The sequence below is a fragment of the Marmota monax genome, unplaced genomic scaffold, assembly GCF_021218885.2.
Source record: "Marmota monax isolate L192 unplaced genomic scaffold, Marmota_monax_Labrador192_F-V1.1 WCK01_AAM20220418_F8-fsc00023, whole genome shotgun sequence".
NCBI lineage: Eukaryota > Metazoa > Chordata > Mammalia > Rodentia > Sciuridae > Marmota > Marmota monax.
Window position 1 is genome coordinate 1,979,831 of NW_026692907.1, and position 23,898 is coordinate 2,003,728.

General features: G+C 35.1%; 1 protein-coding gene across 1 annotated transcript in view; it reads left to right on the forward strand.

The window, feature by feature from the left end:
- Positions 1 to 23,898, forward strand: part of Scp2 (sterol carrier protein 2) — a 107,348-nt gene that overhangs the window by 51,666 nt on the left and 31,784 nt on the right. Inside the window, exon 11 of the mRNA XM_046450877.2 lies at positions 3,911 to 4,018. Within this exon, the coding sequence (XP_046306833.1) occupies positions 3,911 to 4,018 (108 nt within the window). The remainder of the gene's footprint in view (positions 1 to 3,910; positions 4,019 to 23,898) is intronic.

The window sequence follows — 23,898 nt, forward strand, 5'->3', positions numbered from 1 at the left end:
GTGAATATAAGCAGGTTTGGTACTGGACTTTTTAGAACATTGTGGTCTTAGACAATACCAGCACGGAAATAACAGAGTATACAAATAATTTATATTATCCAAGTCAATAATTTATGTTATCCAAATTACTGTTAAATTTTAAAAATGGTATAATATGCTTCAAGTTTTTCTAATTATGTATGAATAAATATTTGCACAAAGGAAAATGAAAAAAAATGTTGGTAGAATCTAAATGTTCTGTCTTCATTTCCTACCAGCAGTATATTAGACTTTTAGTTGTTTTACTTCCTTGCCAGCATTTGACATAATCAGTTTTTAAAATTTCAGTCATGCTAAAGAGTATATAGTAGTATCTTATTTTTGTTTTAATTGCATATTTCTGATAACTAATGATATTGAACATCTTTCCATATGCTTACTGGTCATTCATGTATCTTATTTTATAAAGTATTTGTTCAAATCTTTGCCCTTTGGTTGTTGGTTATTTGTCTTTATTGTGTTGTAAAAGTTTTCATAACTATAGATATAGATAAAAATTAAAACTGGATCCGTCATTTGTCTGATAAATGTACATTGTGAACATTTTCTCCTAGTCTGTGGCTTGCCTTTTGTTTCATTAATAATGTCTTTTGAAAAACAAAATTTTAAAATGTTAACGAAGTACATATGTGGTTTTGTTTGCATTATATTTCTGTTGTGCAGTGCTAACTTGAGACCTTCAGCATATAATGTAATTATTGATACAGTAGAATTTAGATCGACCATTTGATTATCTGTTTTCTTTTTGTCTTTTCTGTTCCTTTGTTCTCCTCCTCCAGAGTTCTCCATTCTCCTGTGTTGGTATTTTTGGCTATATCTCTTTGTATTTTTTTTTTTTTAACCAGTAGTTGCTATAGGGTAAAGTTTCTCAACCTCATTACTGTTGACATTTGAGCTCTATTATTCTTGTGATTTGGCTTGTGCATTTTAGGGTATTCAGCAGTATTCTTGGCCTCTTAGCCACTAAATGCCAGTAGCAACTCTCCCCACAGTTGTAACAACCAAAAATATTTCTAGACATTGCCAGATGTCTCCTGGTGGCAGAATCTAACCCAGTTAGAACCATTGCTATAAGGGTCATAGTATGTGTATTTAACTTTCATAGTCTCCTTTGAGCTAAAATTACACCATTTCACATGAAATGGAGAAATCTAGTGACCATATAGATCCATTGACTGATTCCCTTTGGTGAGTCATGGTCGCCCTTGCTTACAGTGCTGTTCCAGGACCATGCTCATCCTGGGCACGGCTGTTAAGAAAGAGTCTCATGAACGATAGCTAGGAACTCACCCTGGTGCAGTGGCTTCTCCACTATAATTCCTCCTGTAATCCCCCTGCTTTTGTTTACTTTTCAGAGTTCTCAGGTAGTTGTTTTATTATTTTAGCCAGTGTTTACAATTGTGATCAGTGGGAGAAAAGGGCTGAAGGGATCATATGCTGCCATAGCAGAACTGGAACCCAGTCTCAGGGTTAAGCATCCAGTATGTGTATATCTTAGTTCTGTCTCCCTCCTGCAGCTCTAGATTTAGGTATCCAGCTACCTATTTTTCAAGGTTTTTGTTTGTTTGTTTGTTTGTTTGTTTTGATGTCTCATAAGCATCTCAAACCTAAGTTCAGAATTGAACTCTTGATATTTTCAAACTTCCTCCTCCCTCAATCTTCCTTATCCTCCAATTAACCAAACTGGAAACTTAGGATCATTTTTGAGTCCTTTCTTTCTCTCACAGCCTCCACTGAATCTATCTCCAAGTCATGTTGGCTGTGGATTTTCCCTTCAGAATAAATCCAGGGTTTGACCAAACCTCATCACTTTTCGTCACCACCAGCTTTGTTTCTTACTCAGATTATTATAGTAGTCTCCCAGCTAGTCTCATGCATCCACATTGTCTCCTTAGTCTCTTCACTAGACAGAAGCCAGTATAGTAGGTCAGTGTTGGTCCCCTGTTCAGAACCCTGTAGTTTCTTATCTTACCCTGATGCATGAGCCAAATGTGATCTCTGGAATCCCCACTCCCAGCTCTCCAACCTCTTCTACTTCTCTCTGATTCTACTCTCCTGCTGCTATGTCAATCTCCTTCAAGTGCTCTGGACTCCTTCCTTTCTTCAGGCCTTTGTTCCAGATACCCTATGATTTGTTCCCTTAGTCCCTTCATCCCAGTCCCAGCACTTCCTAAGTTCCCTTTCCTGCCTCTTTTTTCTTTTTTTTTAATATTTGTTTTTATGTGTAGATGGATGCCTTTATTTTATTTACTTATTTTTATGTGGTGCTGAGGATTGAACCAGGGCCTCGCCCATGCTAGGCGAGCGCTCTACTGCTGAGCCACAACCCCAGCCCCTCCTGCCTCTTTTTTCTATGGCACTTCAGTCACTCTATGTATTTATTTTACACATTGTCTCTCTTTTCTTCACTCCTCTCCTATCATAAATTAAATTCCATGAGAGCACATAGTTTTGTCTGTTTTGGTCACATTGTATCCATTAGTTCCCAGGTTACTTTTGGCACATAATAGTCATAATAATTATTTTCCAAAAGTGTGCACATATTTTCCTCTTTCCATGGTAGGTCAGAGTGGTAATTTTAGTACTTTATCTTTTAGTTGTTAAGTTCAATACAGTCTTTTAAAATCTTTTAACAATCTATTACTATTTTACAGGTTTGTATATATTTTGGAAAAAACATGTAGTAAAATTTTTATTTCTTGGGGTTAGGTTTTATTTAGTCTGCCCTGACTTGGTATAGTAACAACATTAACAGTTGTGAAAACAGCGATAACAGGTAGAATATCTATGATGACTCCGGCCTTGTAGCAGGTTCTAAGTCAGAAACATATCAAGAGATAGAAAGAGTGCCTAAGCATGTGAGGCAACTGCTCTACGCTGACCTACACTCCCAGACCCAATGGGATTTTAAAATCTATAATCTAGATTTAGAAGCAGTTTAGAAGTATTGGTCATTTGAATTCTGTGATTGGTATACTTTATTTTACCAGTAGAGATATGCCTTTTTTTTTCCTGTCTGTTGTTCTTACCTTGACTGTTTCCTCATTTGGAAAATGAAAATGATAGTATCTACTTCATAGGTTCTATGAAGGATTAGAGGATTAAATTGTAAAGATATATGGAAAATAATTAGAACAAGACCTAACACAGTGAATGCCCCAAGGAGATTTTGAGTTACTTCACACAGTACCACCATTGCTATTATGATCATCTTTTGGAGTGCCCATTTCTCCTTACTTTGTCAGAAATATCATTTGAAATAATATTTTATACAATGTATGTGCTTTGATTTGCTTCTTAACCACTTGAAACAGTGAGCAGGAAATTGACAGGAATTTTGAAGCCACCAAAAATAAGAAGTGATTTTTTTTTCAACATTATTTTTGTGGCTCAACGTGTTTTTTAGCCATTTCCCTTAGTTTCGTAAGAGGGCTTTTTTTCTTGTTTTTCCTTTTATTAAAAATGTTTATCTAGCACACAGCAGTACAATTGAAAACAGAAAGAAATGAAAACATGAACTTCAAAGTTGTTATAATTATTTTAGTTGTAATATCATATAGTATTTATATCCATTTCAGTACTTTTCTTCTGGTTTTTTGAATCTTTTTTATATTTGGAACAATTTTGGAAGCCAGAGAGCTCTTAGGAACTAATAGGAGCTTTATTTCATGCAGGACATGTTCTGAAAAGATAAGCCTTTATTGCTCAATATTTATTACTTAACTTTTAGAAGTGTTCCTACAAAATTGTTGTTAAGTTATTAAGACATGCTAGGTCTAAGAAATTCTTGGCTATGTGGATATTTAAAAATCCATGCCATTTGTTCCAGTGTTATTTTTAACATTTGTGATTATAATTTTTCCTTTCATAGGGAAAGGTGGAATACTGGTCGATAGAGGAGATAACACTTATGGAGGAAAGTGGGTCATAAATCCTAGTGGTGGATTGATTTCAAAAGGACACCCACTGGGAGCTACAGGTAATATTGCACATAGATTTCATAAGTGTTTGTTATTTTTGCCATAAATGTGTTTTTCCTCGAGTTGAATGTAAGTTTGTATTCTCTGAGCTTGATAGGCTGAACTTTGATTTCTTAGCTATGGTATTTTTGATATTTCTTTAACTGCTGCACACTTCCGTAATATTGATTAATCAATAAGAATTGGAATTAATTAAAACTCTAAAATTAACAATATCTATTTTTAAAAGTTTAATCATTTTCAGATATGTATAGAACTTAACTAGTAGAGATCTTGCTGGACCTGTTAGACAACAATCAATTCAAATGAGCACATTTATTTATGCTGTATGCATTGTTGGCATTGCATGGAAATTATTTTCTCTTGAGACAACTGGACTTGAAAGTATGAAATAGGTATTTTACAACAGTTCCACTTCTGATTGGCCATATGATTTTTTTTATCAATTGGCAATTAATCACTTTGACTCTTAGTTTCTTAATTGTAAAATGACAAATTTGTGTGATGAAGTTTCTAAAATAACTTTTAGCAATAACATAATCTTATGTTTTTTTCATATCATCTCATTATATTAATTGATTAGTTTAGTAAAATTTTATAAATTCTTATAGATTCCAAATTAGAGAATTTAAAATGTACAGTGCATTTCTTATAGTAAATAACCTTGTTTTATGTCTGTTTATCATTCAAATTTAGTAAACTTGTAACCTAGTAGAAAAAAATATATGAAAGAGACAGAAGGATATGTTTTCAAACACACAGAAAGTTGCAATATGATGTGGCACTTTGCTATTTGTTTTATTTTTGTCTTGTGTCTTCTTTGATTCTTTTTTAAAATATATTTTTAGTTGTATATGGACACAATACTTTTGTTTTTATTTATTTATTTTTATTTGGTACTGAGGATTGAACCCAGTGTTTCACACATGAGAGATGAGCGTTCTACCACTGAGCCACAAGCCCAGCCCCTCTTTTTTTTCAATATTTTTTTTAAGTTGTAGACAGACACAATAACTTTATTTTATTTATTTATTTTTTATGTGGTGCTGAAGATGAAACCCAGTACCCCACACATGCTAGACAAATACTGTACCAACTGAGCTACAACCCCAGCCCTGATTCTTTTTCTTAATACCATTTTAAAGATCAATTGGTGATTTTTAGTATTTCATTTTCTCTTTTATATTGCATTAGTTCTTTAATTTTTTTTTATAATTCAAGGATATGCAGCATACATTTTTAACTTACCTCCGTCTACCTTCACGTAGTGTCAAACCACCTCATGTTTAATATAAGACTTTTTCGGTCTGGGGTTGTGGCTCAGCAGTAGAGCGCTTGCCTAGCATGAGCAAGGCCCTGGGTTCAAGCCTCAGCACCACATAAAAATAATTAAATAAAATAAAGGTATTGTGTCCAACTACAATTAAAAATAAATATTTTTTTAAAAAAGACTTTTTCAACAGTTTATTTCTATTTACTCCTTCTATTCTTCATGTTATTATTGTCATACACTTACTTTTAATATATGATAATTGCCATAGTGTACTACTACAGTTACTGGTTTAAGCAATCTGATATTTTTTCAAAGAAATCTAGAAATGAGGGGAATGAGTGTTTTAACTGGGAGTAGCAAAAATGACAATATTGGAAAATTCTCTCCTTTATAAAAGTGCCAACAGGGGCTGGGGATGTGGCTCAAGCGGTAACGCGCTCGCCTGGCATGTGCGAGCACCACATAGAAATAAAATAAAGATGTTGTGTCCACCAAAAACTGAAAAATAAATATTAAAAAAATTCTCTCTCTTAAAAAAATTAAAAAATAAAAGTGCCAACAACTCTGACATAAATTATCCTAATCAATTTTGCTGATGACTTTGGAAATTTACCAGATTTAATTCTATAACCTCAGGAATATGTATTTAAAACAACAAAGAACTGAATCTCTGTAAGAACAGCAAGCTTCATGGCATTTTCATCAGCACAAAGATCAAGGATAAACTCCCAGGTTTTAGTGGACATACCACTAAAAATACCACCCCCATTTCCCCGGCTCCATGGTAGTCTTGAAAACCAACAGCTTGCAATTATGGTATAAATTAAGCAGCCTCACCAGCCCTAGAGGAGTCCAAATGGAGCTGAAGCTCTTTCAAAGCCCCATCCTTTGAGAACTGTCATTATCCTGTCAATTTCCTGGCAAACCCCCCTTGAAAAGTTTATCTGTATTTTACCTGAATGAACACTCACCCAGCATACAGAATATTTTCTCCAGAAGCATTTGCTAAGACCAGTCAGCAACAACTGTTTAATAGTGCAGCTCTCTGAAGTGTCAATTGGGGCAAACAACAGACTAACCCAAAAAATTAAAAGGAAAGTTGAGGAATGAAATAGCCATAGAGACCTTGAAAAGAATCCAGCGTAAGACTTAGGAATATAGAAGACTGTGTGCATGCTCAGGAAAGACCTGGGAAGGTCTTCAATTCACATATTGAGCTCTGCATAAGCAAGAAGTAAAAGGCTAAGGTGGAGTTGTAACTGCATGGCCCAGTACCCCAACACACACAGAGACACAGAGTCCCAGCAAAGACCAGGAGACTCTTAGTTCCAGGAATTTGAGGAAATCTCTACTCAATCAGTAAGAAAATTCAGTGGTTGTATCTGACAAAAAATATAGATTTTAAAGAATTAGTATTGAAAAGTCACTAAAAACAATTAACAAACTGCGGGAAAGGGGGAGAATCTGATTTTCGGAATAGTTATATTACTTAAAGTCATTTTTCAACAAAAATCATGAGATATGCAAGAAACAAGAAAGCATGGCCCATACACAGAAAAGCTGTCAATAGAAACTATTCCTGAGGAAGCCAAAATATTGAATTTATTAATCAAGACTTTAACTATTTTAAGAATCCAAGGGGACTGTATATAGAGAACTAAAGGAAAGTATGAAAATATTTCATCAAAATAGGCAATATTAATAAATAGAAATTATAGAAAAGAACCAATGGGTCTAGCACAAAGATCAAGGATAAACCCCTAGTTTTTGGTGAACATTAAAGAATTATAGGTGTAGTTGGAGAAGAGGAGCCATTTAAGAATAAAGAAAAAGGTCAGTTAACCAAGGAAAAGAGTGTTTGAGAAGTGAGAAGTCAGAAAGGCTAGAGAGATGGTAAATAACATCCTTTGGATTTGGATTTGACTGTTACAAAGTCATTATAAATCCTGACACAGTTTAAAGGGAATGTTTTGCATGGAAGCACATGAGATTCAAAAAGAATTAGAAGCGAGGAAGTGGCAGCAATAGTGTAGTTAGTTTTTAGGAATAGTGGCTGTGAATGGAGAGGGATATGGAAGACTGTACCTGGATTGTAGATGTGTGTTCTGTGTGAGCAAAGTCTTGAGTGTGCATGCTCAGGAAAGACCTGGGAAGGTCTTCAATCCACACGTTGGGCTCTGCATAAGCAAGAAGTAAAAGTTGTAACTGCATGTCCCAGTACTCCAACATACACAGAGACACAGAGTCCCAGCAAAGACCAGGAGACTCTTAGTTCTTTGCTCACACAGAACATGCACACTCTCTTCAGCACATAGCTAGCTAATTTCTGTAAAATGAGAATAAAGTATAGTACCTACTACATAAGGCTGTTCTGTGGAGTAAATGAGGAAATCTGTGCAGATAAAATATATAGCAGAGCCCCTGCCAAAAGGGAGTAGGAACACAATAATAATTCCTAATGTTCTCTTCCCCTCATCTCTACAAAAGGAAGTTGCCATGGAGATCCACTTAACAGTTATTTTGTTTTGTTTTGTTTGTTCATTTTTGCCAGTAATAAAAATCTTGTCTGGACCATAGCATAAAAAAATAATTTATAATTATTTCAGGAAAATGTTCTTTATTTTGTAAAGAATAAGTTTCCTTCTATTATGACAGCTTTAAGGCATTATATATTTTTGTAAATATTGTGCTAAAAGCTACACAGATTATTTTGAAACTATTTTCTGTCTTTGGTAATCAGGCTAAACTGTTTTTATTATCCCTCAAAAAGAGAATTAGGTCATGCTTCAATGTTGATTTTGTTCACATGGGTGTAGAGAAGTCAGGAGAATGATAAACATTCTTGGGGCGTGGTTATAGGCAGTGGAGTCACCAAATGTGTGTGAGAAGGCGCTTAAATTCTCCTTCAGACAGTGTACTTCCTCACACAAGAAAACTCTGTTTCAACAGGAGACGAATACCACATACAGTTCATCATATTATTGATATAAAACTTTTTTCTCCCCTGAAACATGTTTTTATTATAAGAAAACTTGTCTGCCATTTTGAGATGTTTTTGTTCTGCCATCCATTGAAACATTCAGAAATCATACTGTTTAGTAGCAATATGATTTTTCATATCATATTCTTTATTAAAATTTTTTCATATAATAAGACATGTTTGTTAGCAAATTTATAATAGCTAAAAGGTGGAAACAACCCAAATTTCTGTCATCAGTTGATGAATGGAAAAACAAAATGTGGTATATACGTACTATAGAATATTCTTCAGCCAGAAAAAGAATGAAATACTGATTGATGCTACAACGTAAGTGAATCTTGAAAACATTTTTCTAGTAAAAGAGGGTAGTCATAGAAGGCCAAATATTATATGATCCCATTTTAATGAAATGTCCTGAATAGGCAAATCCATAGAGATAGAGAGTAGATTAGTGATTGCTTAGGACTTGGGAACAATGGAAGGTGATAGTAAAGGGTTTTTGGTTTCTTCTGAGGTGATGAAAATATCCTAAAATTGATTGTGATGATAATTGCACTTATCTCTGAACACTAAAAAACATTAAATTGCACACTTTAAAAAGATGATTTGTTTTGACAATTGTATAACTCCACATAACTACCAGCCAAAACAAGATAAAGCACATTTCCATTACGCCAGAAAGCTCCATCCATCTATTCCAGGCAATCCCCTGGCTTCCCTCAAATTCTTCTCCCCACTCTCTACCACCACAGGCTAAGACTTTTTGACTTCTGTCACTAAATTATTTTGATTGACCCTAGAATTTCATAGAAATAGAATCTTTTGTGTCTAACTTCTTTCACTCAGCAGAATGTCAAGTTCAAGTTTTTCTCATATTAGTACATTGGTTTTTTTTATTTTTTAATTTTTTTTAGTTGGAGACGGACACAATATCTTTATTTTAGTTGTTTATTTTTTTGTGTGGTGCTGAGGATCGAATCCAGTGCCTCACGCATGCTAGGCAAGCGCTCTATCAACTGAGCCACAGCCCCGGGCCCAGTACATTGGTTTTTTTTCTTGCCACATAGTATTCCTCTGTTGATATATGCCAGTTTGTTTATCCATTTTCCTGTTAATGAATATTTGAATGTTTTCTGTTTGGGGATGTTATAAATAAAGCTACTGTGAATGTTTTTGTATAAGTCTATTTGTGGACATGTCTTTATCTTGGATTAATACCTCAGAGTAGAATTGTTAGATCACAGGACATTTGTATGTTTAATTTTATAAGAAACTGACAAATAGTTCTACATCATTTACTCTGTGTGTGTGTGTGTGTGTGTGTGCGCGCGCGCGCACGCGCGTGCACATGCACACACATACATGATGCTGAGGGTTGAACCCAGGGCCTCATACCTACTAGGCAAGTGCTCTACCACTGAGCTATATCCCCAGCCCTTATGTACTTTTAATATTATAGCAGGGTGACAAATTTTTAACATATAATAATCTTTCTTTTCCTATTTACTGTTTGTTTTATTTCTCAGAGTTAATCTCTATTAACATTGTATTTTTCAAAAGTTGTTACATAAAAACATATGTACATGTTATATAATCTTTCTGTGATTAAGTATATATTTTATCACATTGAAGACTGATTTTATCATTTATATCTGAAATTCTTTCTATATTATCATTTAAAGATAATCTTTATTCTTTTTTTTTAATATTTATTTTTCAGTGGACACAACATCTTTATTTTATTTTTATGTGGTGCTGAGGACCGAACCCAGCGCCCCGCGCATGGCAGGCGAGCACGTTACCGCTTGAGCCACATCCCCAGCCCCAATCTTTATTCTTTTTTAATATCTTTATTTTGTCTTTAATTTGCTTTTATGTGGTGCCGAGGATCGAACCCAGTGCTTCCCATGTGTGAGGCAAGTGCTACTGCTGAGGCACAACCCCAGCCCTATTCTTTTTTTCTTTGTTTTTGTGATGCTGAGGATTGAACCCAGGGCCTTGTGCATGTGAAGCAGGCACTCGAACAACTGAGCTATATCCCCAGCCCAGTCCTATTCTTTTTAATGTCTACTTAGCATTCTCATTTTAAGATATTTAGCTAGTCATTCACTTTTTGATAGACATAATATAAGTTAAATCCAGTTTGTTATTACAAATAATGCTGAAATAAGTATCCTTGTATCTTTCTATACTTTAACAATTATACCCATAGGATAAATTCCAAACAGTGGACTCACTGTGTCAAAGGGTAATATGTATTTTAAAATTGGTAGAGATTGCCACATTTTCTTTAAAAATGATTGTACCAATGTATATTCCCAACAGCGAAGTATGAGAGTGCTTCTTTTTCTCCAATTTTGTCAACATTGGGTTTTCTTATCAGATGTTAATAGTTCTGGCAGTCATTCATTTCTCTCCCCTGAGTACTAAAAAGCATACCTAAAACACCCCCCAAAAATAAAATTTATTCAGTTTTAAAATACTTTGGAGGGAAACAAGAATGTCTTCTGCAATATCCTTTTAAAACTCTCCATTATTTGCATCTACACTGTTTGGTAAATTTTTCCTCTTACCATTTGTCTTTGAGGTATAGTGTTTATTGATGATGTAGCATTTTGATGGGAAACTTAAAAATCTTGATGCCCTAAGTAGTAGTCTGAATAGGGACAAAGAATTATTGGAGAGTAAATGTTTACTTGCTACATATTGTGGATTTGGATATATTTCAAGTAAATCTGACACATGGCTACTAGCTACAATGTGTTCCAAGAAAGAATTCAGACTCCTGGAAAATATATCAGAATGACAGCTGAGTAGTTTAAATATTTTTGCCTTGGTTACTTGGATAACAAACTGCAAAAGAAGTCGGAAAGAATCAGAAAATGGTCAAAGTAGATGCTTCCAAAAAACCCTGGTAAGGCCTGGGTGGTGAGGGTTCTCCTCTGCCAGTGGTGTTAGTTTAATATTAGGAAAGTGATACTGTGGCGGGGACTCAGTTAGTTTAACTTTCACATATTGTGAGAACTTTTAAATTAAAGGTGTGTTTTCTGAATTTAACTTGTTCGGATCTGAGTGAAAAAAGTTTCTAGCTGTTGTTAACAGTACCCATACGAGAAAAAAAGATAGTTCAGACATTTGAATTGTGTCTTTTGTTCAACTTCAGTTTTAAAACAAATTCCTTTTAGATTTTTCATTTGAACTTTTTTGGTTTGTTTATTTTGCTTTGGTCATATGACAAAAAAAGTAGAGTCTAAACAATAGTACCATATTGTATTCTGGTCTTTACCTGACTTTTCCATTTATTGCCCAGTACTTGTTGAACACTTGTAAAAAAATAAGTGAGTAAAATTGGCTTTAGCTTATTCTTAGCTATTTCTATTTTTAGCATTTGTAATCTGGTCAAAGGATGTGGAAGTGCCTTGGAGATTAAATTCCTGACAAGGGATTGTTGGTTTGAAGCTGAGAGTTTGTCCTTTTATACCAATTTGGCCTGGCTTTTTTTTTTTTTTTTTTCCCATTTAGAATTTTCTAGCATGGCTTCACCTAGTTTTAGGTGCTGATCTTCCACTGTTCAGTCCATGTGAGTTCAGAAGTTGCTTGTTGTATATGTCCATCTTGTCATTATGTACCAGAAACTCATTGGCTCTTAAATACAAGGTCTACTTACAGACTGATTCAGAATCTCCTAGAATTGTTAACGAAATACATTGCTACCTTTCCCTTAGAAATTCTGATTCTTAGATATGGGGTGGTCCCAAAAATTTATTTACATTTAAAGTTCCCTAAGAGCTTCTCATGCATAGCCAGGTTTGAAGATTAGGATATACAAATAACTATTGCCCTCAGGAAGTACACAAGAAGTAGATAATGCAAAGTGTGCATATAACACAAATAAATAAGATAATAAATATAATACAGGGCAGAATATAAGTGTCTTAGGAGAAACACAAACCAGAGCTATGAAAAGAAGAAAAAGGGAAACGGGGATGGCAAGAGTGAAGATAAATTAAATATCCACTACACACTATGCACTTTTCTAGCATTTATAACTTAGTTGGGATTCAGGGAAAGAGATGCAAAAAGAGAAAGCATGCTTAAATTAATTAAACCAGACTATTTGCTTTTATCAAACAGATTTAATTCTTTTTCATTTCTACAAACTCTGTTATTTTCTCAGTAAACACACAATGCTAAGTGTCGGGTATTGTTCTAAGTACTCTTCATGCCTTTAATTCCCATGTTCTTAATATTTTATGAAAAAAGAAAATAGAAGCATGGAGAGTATAAGTAATTTGCCTGAAGGCACCATGCTAGAGAGAGACAAAGTTAGGATTCAAACCCAGGCCATGTTTTTTTTTTTTTTAACAGAGAGAGAGAGAGGTTGTTTTTTTTTTTTTTTAATATTTATTTTTTAGTTTTCGGTGGACACAACATCTTTATTTTATTTTTACGTGGTGCTGAGGATCTAACCCAGAGCCCCGCACATGCCGGGCTAGCTTGAGCCACATCCCCAGCCCCAGGCCATGTAGAGTCCAAGGTCTTAACGACTTCTCTCTACTCAGTGCATTTTCCTCAGCAGAAAGGCCCATCTTTAATGTTCCTCTCAATTGTTATTTATCTCATGAAGCCTTTCCCGATTCTCTGATTTTTTCCAAAGATTAAATTAGTCTTTCCCTATTCTGAATTCCCATTATATTTTCTTAGTACTTCTCTTTTGACCTTTATGCTTGTAGTGTGTATTCTAATTATTTATAAGCTTTTAGAAAAATCTCCTCTATTTGATTAAGAGCCTGCAGGCTCTTAATCATTTTACTTGTTTCTTAAACATTTTACTTGTTTCTGTACAGTGCCTAAGATAAGACTTTACACATGGGAAGAAATTATTGCTCCATTAACCTCTGAAAAGTGGGATAGGGCAGAAGGAATACATTTGTTTAACGTGGGAAGACTTAGGATCATTGGAAAGAATTCACAGAAAGATTTTGGCCTGACTCAAGAAAGAACTTTTTAATATGGCTTCTTAAAAGTGGAATAAGTTGCCTTCTGTCAGCTTGCATTGCCTGTCACAGAGGCTACAGACTAAAAATGCATACAACAACTTGATGGAACTGTTGTAAGAGGAATTGTCTATTTTGTTAGGGCTTATATTTGATGAACTCTTAGATTCTTCCTCTTTCTAAGATGCTCTGATTCTTAATGGGATGTAATTATTTCTTCTTCTGAGTTCACATGGTTTTTGATGTTGTTAGTGGCACATCTATTATTCTATCCTATGATTTTTATTTTTACATTTCAGTACTTTTAAAGGTATTGCAGACTTTTTAAGTGTTAAGAATTTGAGTGCAAATGAAGTGAGAGTAAATGGAATTTTAACCAGGGGACCTAACATATGCAAAACATGATGTGGTTTTTCTTCAATCTACAAAAGACTCCTAAAAGAAGTCAATCCCTGGACAATGATTGGCAAGACCTAAATCCAGTATAGAGCTTTAAGTCAGCAGGTCAGAAAACATAAATGGCTTTTTTCCAAAACTTCTTTGTCACCTTTCATTATATCCTCCAGGACACCCATCCTCATTTCCATTTTGCAGAAATGAATGTGAGGAAAGGTAAAATTTTTTTTATATATGTATCTATTTTTATTGATTTTTTAAATATGATGTTGAGGATTGAACCCAGGGCCTACGATGCATGCAGGGCAAGCACTCTACCACTGAGCTACAACCCCAGCCCTGGAAAGGTAAATTTTATAATTAAACTCTAATGCACACCCTCTAGTACCAAAAGAAATGGAGCATTTATTCTTTTTTTTTTTTTCTTTTGGTACCAAGGATTGAGCCCAGGAGCGCTTATCCACTGAGTCACATCCCCAGCCCTTTTTTTTTTTTTTTTTTTTTTGATTTATAGACAGGGTCTCACTAAGTTGCTTAGGGTGTTATTATGTTTTGGGGCTGGCTTCGAACTGGCAATCTTCCTGCCTCAGCTGATATTATAGGAGTGTGCCACCACACCCTGCTGAAAGTATTTATCTTGATACTTATTTCTAACTAGAAATGCCTAGGAGCAGGCTCTGGCTCTTATTGCTCCTGCTAGGTAAGAGGAAGAGAGAGAGGGAAGATTATTTATTACTTTAGTGGTAACAAAAATTACCACTAAAGTAATAAATAATTAGGTAAAATCAACATATAACCAATTGTATATAGTTAAAATACACAACTTAATAATTTTGAATATGTATACCCCTATGAAACTGTGACCATAGTCATGGTAGTCAACATATCCATCAACCCTAAAAGTCTTTTTGAACCTCTTTGTAATACCTCCCTTCCACTACTCTCCAACCCTCATTTGGAAGCAACTACTGATCTGCTTTCTGACAGTGTAAATTAGTTTGCAGTTTTTAAAGTTTTATATAAATGGAATTTTAATATCATGTGCTTTTGTGTGTGTGCCTGAGATTTATCAGTGTTACCACATGTATCAATATTTCATTTCCCCCTCTTTGGTATTAAGCATTTGGTATTTTATTTTAATTTTGAGACTGAGTCTTGCCCAAACTGGCCTCAAACAGAGTCCCACTTCCAAATTCCAGAGTAGCTGGGAGTATGGGCATATGCCACTGTGCCCAGCTAGTTCATTTTTTTTTATTGCTAACTAGTATTCCACTGTATGGATATAACACAATGTATTGTTGATGGACATTTGGGTTGATTTCAGTTTTTGGATATTAGAAGCAAAGATACTGGGAACATTCATGTATAAATCTTTGTATGAGGAGCTGGGCACAGTGGGGCATGCCTGTAATCCCAGTGAATCAGGAGGCTTAGGAAGGAGGATCAAAGCCAGTTCAAAGCCAGCCTCAGCAATTTAGTGAGGCCCTAAGCAATTCAGTAAGACCATCTCTAAATAAAATACAAAAGGGCTGGGGTTGTGGCTCAGTGGTTAAGTGCCCCAAGGTTCAATCCCTGGTACCAAAACAAACAAACAAAAAATCTTTGTATGAACGTATTTTATGTTTTCTCTTGAGTAAATACCTGGGAGTGGAATGACTAAATCATCTGCTACTTTTTAAGAAACCATCAAACTGTTTTCAATGTTTTGAAGGTTGTTTCATTTTACTTTCCCACCAGAAATGCAAGAGAGTTCCAGTTTCCCCAGATCTATGACAACTCTTGATATGACTAGTCCTTTTAATTTTAGCTATTCTAATCAGTGTGTATTAGCATCTCCTAGTGATTGTAATTAACATATTTCTAATGAATAATGATGTTGAACATCATTTCATGTTCTTATTTGCTGTCTGTATTCCATTTTTGGTGAAGAGTCTATTCGGATTTTTGTCCATTTTTTTATGTTGGGTTTTTCTTTTTGTTGAATCCAAGAGTTTTTTTTGTTTTGTTTTGTTTTAAATATATTCTATATACAAGTCCTTTATCAGACTTTTGCTTTACAATGATTTTTCTCCCAGTTTATGCCGCAGTCTGGCTGGGCACACAATCACGAGCCACCACACAGCTTGTAGATTCAAACAGCAACTCTTTATTCCCGAACTCACACCAGCCGTCTACAATCACGTTCTGGGGAAATCCACGTTCTCTGCCCAAATCCACATTCTCTGCCCAAATCCACCTCCACTGGGCTTCTGTCTCCCAAAATATACTGTCTAAATCCCGTGAGAACTCAAGGGGAACTCAGGCAGCAGGATACGCCCTATTCCCAGCAGGAATAATCTTAAACCTTAAACCTGGAACCTAAACTGGGAACGCCCTAATCTGCCTTGGTCCTTGAGCAAGGTCACGTACATTCAATGTCACTGCAACATGGGGTACGCTGGCAAGGAAATTGTCATACCTACTTGGCTAATGGCTCCCAGCAAGTTTATGTCTTTTTTCTTCTCATTCCTTGTACTGTCCTGTGAAGAGCAGTAGTTTTAAATTGGTGTAAAATTCTATTTGGAATTTTATAAATGGAATTTGTATAAATTGAATTTTATACAAATTTATTTATTTGTTCTTTTATATATTATACATCTAGTTATGGAGGAAAAAAGTAATGCCTTTTCCTCATCCATTATAAGGGTTACTGCTGACACTACTATACCAAAAGATAGATTAACAAGAGAAAAGTATATTATTTAACAAAGTTTTATATAACATGGAGGCTTCAGAAATGAAGACCCAAGACACAGAGGAAAACTACGTTTTTATGCTAAGTCTGATGAAAGAAGTGGATAATCACTGTGAAACATGATTGGACAAAAAGTGTATAATGTAATGGTTAACCTGAAGGAGAACCCTTTGGGTCTCTATGTAGCATTCCTTCTCTTTGTGCTTAGGGCAGGACAACTGTCACATGGAGATCTTATAACTCACTTTTAGGGGAGATAGATCGAGATGGTGACCTTTCCAGGTTTTCTTGTTTGTTTTGTGAGGAGTTGAGGGGGTAGGAGATAGGAGGATATGAGGAGATCAGAGAGACTGTTGTTGTTTCTGAAGCCCTCCTGTGTTTTTTAGCTAAAAAATACTCAGCATGCCAAGGTGTCAAACTTTGGGATATCATGTTCTGATCCCCAACATAATGCTGTATCTAAGAATCTTTGTCTAACCCAAGGTCACAAAGATCTTTTCCTTTTTTTTTCTTCTAGCTATTTTATAATTTAAGTTTACATTTTGGTCTATGATCCATTTTGAGTTAATTTGTGTGTGTGTGTGTGTCACAAGTTATAGATCCAACTTTATTTTTGCATATGGATTTCCAGTTGTTTCATCACCATTTGTTGAAAAAGCTATAATTTGTCTACTCCATTGACTTTGTACTTTTGTTACAAATCATTTGTGTATAACTGTATGGGGCCTTCTTTCTGGACCTATCTTCTATGTTTATTTAATCCATTCATCTGTGTTTACATTGATACCATACTGTTTTGATTTTTTGTAGCTGTGTAATAATTCTTTTTTAATATTTATTTTTTAGTTGTAGTTGGACACAATAACTTTATTTTATTTTTATATGGTGCTGAGGATCGAACACAGGGCCTCTTATGTGCTAGGCGAGTGCTCTACTGCTGAGCCACAATCCCAGCCCCTGTATTCTTGAAATAAGTAGTCTTAGCCCTCCAGCTTTGGTCTTCTTTTTCAGAATTGTTTGTCTAGATCCTTTACATTTCCATAGATATTTTAGAATCAGCTTGTTGATCTCTAAAAAAAAAAAACAAAAACCAAACTCTCTGGCTTTTGATTGGGATTATGTTAAAAGTGTAGATTAACTTGGAGAACTGACATCCCCAAATCAGTGTCTTCTGACCTATCAACAAAGATTGTTCCTCCATTTATTTAGGTTATCCTTAGCTAAAGAAGCTACAATAATATGTATAAATATAATTGTATGTAGAAATAGAATTAAGTTTTGTTATATTGATCTTGTATCCTACAGTCTGATAACATTCACTAATTCTAGTACCTTTTTTGGTATTGGGGATTGAACCCAGGGATGCTTAACCACTGAGCCACATTCCAGCCCTTTATATTTTTTATTTTGATACAAGGTTTTGCTAAGTTGCTTAGGGTCTTGCTGAGTTGCTGAGGCTGACATGAACTTGAGATCATCCTGCCTCAGCCTCTCAAACCACTGGGATTATAGGCATGCACACCATGCCCCAGTTTCTAGTCCCTTTTTAAAAACATTAATTTTTTTACTGTTATGAAATCTGAAACCTATTTTGGCTGATTTGATACAGCCAATCCAGCTTTCAATTTTTAAATAATAATTATTAATTATTGACAATAAAAATAATATTAGTAATTAAATAATGCAAATATTTCTATTTTTATCCTTTTGCTTTTAATCTATTCATGTCTTTATATTTAAAGGCCATTGGCAGCATTTAGTTGGTTCTTGCTTTTTTCTCCACTCTGATTATTTCTGACTTCATTTGGGTGATTAGACTGTATGTGTGTATATATATATTTTTTTTAACATTAAAATTTTAATATTTCTTTATGGTGAGTGAATTGTAATGTAAAGTCTGTTGTTTTTCTCTGGTTCTAAAGCCAGGCACTGCTATGCATGTAGGAGTCCTGCAGAGTCCTTCCTGTTGATTCTGCTGGAAATTGGTTGCACTTCTTTTTTTTTTTTTAATTTTTATTATTAGTTGTTCAAAACATTACAAAGCTCTTGAAATATCGTATTTTGTACATTTGATTCAAATGGGTTATGAACTCCCATTTTTACCCCGTATACAGATTGCAGAATCACATTGGTTACACATCCACTGTTTTACATATTGCCATACTAGTGTCTGTTGTATTCTGTTGTTGTAGTCTGTTTATATATATATATATATATATATTTTAAATATTTATTTTTTTAGTTGTAGTTGTACACAATACCTTCATATTTATTTATTTATTTTTATGTGGTGCTAAGGAACGAACCCAGGGCCTCGCACGTGCTAGGTGAACACTCTACCGCTGAGCTACAACCCCAGCACTGTTTATATATTTGATGTGATTAATCATATGGTTAGGGTTGAGTCTGTCATATGGTTAGGTTTGTGTTCTAATTGTCCCAGCTATTTTTTATTTTCTTTTCCTTTTTTTTTTTAAAAATGACTATTTCACCTCTTTTCGTGGTTGATATAGGTATAACTTTGTTTTATTTTATTTTGGGGGCGGGTACCAGGGATTGAACTCATGGGCACTAGACCATTGAGCCATATCCCCAGCCCTATTTTCTGTTTTATTTAGAGAGAGAGTCTCACTGAGTTGCTTGGTGCCTCACTTTTGCTAAGGCTGGCTTTGAACTTGTGATCTTCTTGTCTTAGCCTCTGAGCTGCTGGGATTACAAGGCATGGGCCACTGTGCCTGGCAACAGTGTTTTATTGTTTGAGTGGTTGCTTTATAACTTGTTGTATACATCTTTTTTTGTTTGTTTTTCTCTTTTCTTTTTCATTTTTGAGGTGGCATCCCATTATGTTTCCTAGTCTGGTTTCAAACTCCTGGGCTTGAGCTATCCTCTTGTCTCAGCCTCTGGAGTAGCTGAGATCATAGGTATTTGCTACCATACCTGGCTTTATTGTATACATCTAATCATAGTTTGTCTTCAAGTGATATTGTACTGCTTCACTTATAGTAAAAGAACTTTCCAAGTCCTGAGCTGTAATGATATTTTGGTTAACCACAGTTTGCATATGTGATGATATATACTATACAACCTAGGTATGCATTAGGCTATACCATTTAAGTTTGTATAGGCACACTCTATGATGTTTATACAGTGATGAAATCGACACCACATTTCTCAGACTGTATCCCACTGTTAAAACAGTGTTTCCCAGACTGGTGTCCAACTTGGATTCTCCTGCCTCAAGTTTCCAGAGTAAGCTGGGATTATAGCTGTGTACCACCACACCTGGCTTTGGCTGTGTTCACGTTATAGGAACGGTCATGGGTTGAAGAAAACAGGATGAAGAAAAGATTTCAGATAGTTTCTCAAAACATTATCCCTTAGAGTTATTTCTATTCTGTTGTTTTCCAAAGCATTTAATAGTTATATTTGATAGTATTTTAAGTTACACTATAAATTTTTTTAATAATTTTTTAGCTGTAGATGAGCACAATACCTTTGTTTTATTTATTTATTTATTTATTTATGTATTTTTATGTGGTGCTGAGAATCAAACCCAGGGCCTCGCACGCGCTAGGCAAGCACTCTACCACTGAGCCACAACCCCAGCTCCACGCTATAAATTCTTTATATTTTTATATATTAGATGTTTGAATGATTTATTTTAGAAGCAAATACTCTGTCTATATAGCTGAGTACTAGCCCGGTTGTTTTTATATAAAAATATTGAGCAATAACTTGTTAGGAAGAATTTCCAGAAAGATGATGGTAAATGAAGTAATCAGGATAAAAAAAATTTCCCCTAACTAAAAGAAGGCTATTACTGATTGAATATACTACTTTGACAGAATGTACATTCCTATGCTTGTCCATAATTTATTTATAAGCATATTATGTTCATGGCAGAGGGAAAGATGGCTTTCAATTCAATGCCAGAAATTATCCAAGGGAAAAAAAAATTTAAAAATTTGCTGAAATAGTTGATGTTTTCCCACTTTCTTGGCAAGTGAATTCCTGAGGCCAATTGTTGACTTCTGCTCTTCACAGAATAGATTCTAGTAATATAAGGAACCTGTTTATTTGAAAGTAGATAATCAGAAAGCTCATATAAACAGTATGTTCCCCCCCCACCCCTGACACTCAGCATTTGTCAAAAGCAAATGAATGAGAAAATAAATTAATTACATGGATCTTTATTCCCTCCCTTCCTTCTTCTTTCATTTAAGTTGGGCAAATGATTAGTAGAGATTTGTGTAGTCTATCATGTCTTCTGCAGTAGAGATTGAAATTATTACAAAATCTGGAAGTGCTTCCATTACATTTATTCCTCCTTCCATCCCTCTCTCTCCCTGTTTCTCTCTCCTTTCCCTCTTTCTCTACTTTCCCTTTCTGTATCCCCTTCCTCCTATTTTAGCTGCTTTGAACACTCTCTTTCCTGACCCACCCAACTTTCTGTTCCTTAAGCAGACCATGTTTCTTCATACATGTTTCTCACTCTTCTAGAAGCATTCTTTTCTCCTTTTCCCTCTATCTTCTCTTTACTCACAGAGTCTCAGTTTAGATTTCTAGCATTTGGACATCATTCGTTGACCTTCTAAGCTATACTAGGTATTCCTCCTCTCTGCTCTGGGATCATATATGCTGATGCCTGTGGTGGCATTATCAGACTACATTTCAACTGTCAGCATCTCTCTCAGGCCATCAATTTCACAAGGGAAAGGACCAGGCTTATCTTGTTTATTGCTGGATCTCCTGATCCCGTGTTTGTGTCATCATAGGTACTCCTGCAGTGTTTGGCACATTCTAGGTATTCCTAAATATTTGTTGGGTTGATGGGTAAGAAAATATATCCAATAAGATTCATAAGCATTTTTCTGTATTGTTAAAAACTTTATGAGCACCATTTTAAATGGGAACAAAGTACTTTATCATATACTATGTAATATGAAATATATATATATATTTTTATCTTTGTCTGGTTTCTGACACACACAGTTTCTAAATCCCTTATAAAATTTTCTGTATGATAAGGGTGAGAGGAGCATCTTTTGTTATAGTATTTGTTCTTTTACAAAGTTTCTAAAACCTTCTGCAATATCCTAACGGGTGGGAGTATCTATCATTATTCATAACAAGCCCTTTCCATTACACCTGAATTTATACAAAAGCAGTTTTTCTGGGACTAGTCAGAGGATTAGTGGATGGGAACCCTCAAACTTACCCATCAGCCTCCAGGAAAAAGGTGGAACTAGAGATCAAACTCTATAAAAACTTCTGGACAACTTGATTTGATGAGCTTTGTTGTTGGTGAGCATATACTCCTTCTGGAAGGGCTGCACACAGAAGCTCCTGTGCTCAGGTCCTTCCTGCCCTTGCCCCATGTACCTCTCTATCTCTGTCCTTTGTAATGAAGTGGCAAAATGTGTTTCCTGTGTTATATAAGCCATCCTAGTAAATTAATCAAACCCATGGAGGAAATTGTGGGATCTCAGAGTTGTAGCCACTATCTCCAGGTAGACAGTTTCAGAATTGAATTGAATTGTGGGATGCCCAACTGGTGTCCACTGAAGAGTTCTTGGTATATGGGGAAACTGCCTCTCCCATATATCTGATCACAGAAATGCTGTGAATGTGTTGAGCAGAGAGGTCATAAGTCATAGAGTTATTAAATGTGTGTGACTTTTCCTTTTGGCATATGGATAGCTCATAATTTATATAACCATTAACCAATTATTTCACTTTTAGACTATCTAGTTTTTCACTGTCATAACAATGTGGTGAACTGATAGCTTTGGATATAAAACTGGGCCTACACCTGTTTCTTCTCCAAAAGGTTTTGCTGGCTTAAACATTCACCAGTACTGAGTGTCTTTCTGCATAGTTTTCTAGCTTTGATTTTTCTCATTTTTAAATACCCTTAGCAATTTGATCAGTTGCAAGTGGTATGATTCTGTTTTATTTCATCAATGGTGAGCTTGAATATTTTCTCAAGTGGTTGTAAATCATTTGAGACTATTTTTGTGAAGGCAACTAGCAATATTTCACTAACCAGTGAATATAAAACCAGTTTTAATACTTTTTGTTATGCATATTCATTAGATGTTTAGACTTTTTATAAGGCAGATTTCTAGTGCAATTGATTGCTCCAAAGTTTGGGTATAATACAATAATTTCAATTTGATCTTCATTAATTTTCAAAATGCTCACAATTTAAAAAAAATCACTAGGGCACTTGTCTAGTGTGTGCAAGGCCCTGAGTTCAATCTCCAGTATCATGGGAAAAAAAATTAAAGATGTGGAGTTAAAGCTCTTTTTTTTTTTATTCTGGCGCTGGGGATTGAACCCAGGGCCTTACGTATGTGAGGCAAGCACTCTACCAGCTGAGCTATATCCCCAGCCCCTGGAGTTAGCTCTTTAAAAAAAAGTGTTTAGGGTATACTTTGAATATGTGGCACTGCTTAGAAATGAAAAGTGGCAATTAAAATTTATTGGGGAGGTGGGGGCTGGGGTTGTAGCTCAGCGGCAGAGCGCTTGCCTAGCACATGTGAGGCACTGAGTTCCATCCTCAGCACCATATAAAAATAAATAAAATAAATAAAGATATTATGACAATATTAAAAATGTCTTTAAGGGTTAGGGATTGTATAGAAAACTGTCACAGATGCTCAGAAGTCAGCAGTTGTTACTTAGGATGTGGGTGGAATAAACACTAGGTAGGCCTGCAGAGCACTGCCTCCAGGACAGTGAAACCAGTCTTTCCTGATTGAACATTCTTTTTTTTTTTTTTAATTGTGTATGGACACAATGCCTTCATTTTATTTTTATGAGATGCTGAGGATTAAACCCAGTGTCTCACACATGCTAGGCAAGCGCTCTACCACTGAGCTAGAACTCCAGCCCCTTGATTAACCATTTTTAACTCAGTTCTCTTTTAATAGCTGGGCTGATAGAAAGACAAACCTAAATTTTGAGACATGAGTTGTAGTCTCAGCTTTGGAATTAGCCTGCTCTGACTATTCAGATTACTTAATTTTTCTGTTTCTCAGTGTTTATATCATTAGAATTTATTATCCAAGGGCCAGAATGTTATGAATCCATAACTCTTCTTGCGAACAGCTGGGAATGGGTCTGGAAAGCAATTCATATTTGTTGGGAACTACTTGGGGAAAATAATGGGAAAATTTCCTTTATCAGCTAGATGTTTTTAAGGGAAAGTGAATGTCCAAATCCTAGATTATTTTCTAATGAACTCCCAAATCCTAGGTAAGTATTTTCTTCTGATACATTAAAAATGACATACTTAAATTGTTTTATGCCCGTTTTCCTGGGCCGGCGAATCGTTTTTTTGGTGTTTTCGCTTATAAAGTGCCAGAAAACGACAGGTTGAGTGCGTTGAAAGAGTGGAGGGAATTTCTTCAGATATATTGGATATTTCCCAAATAAGAGATTGTCTACTGCTTTAATCCAAAGTCACTATTAGACGCTCGGCGTTTCTGGCTGTA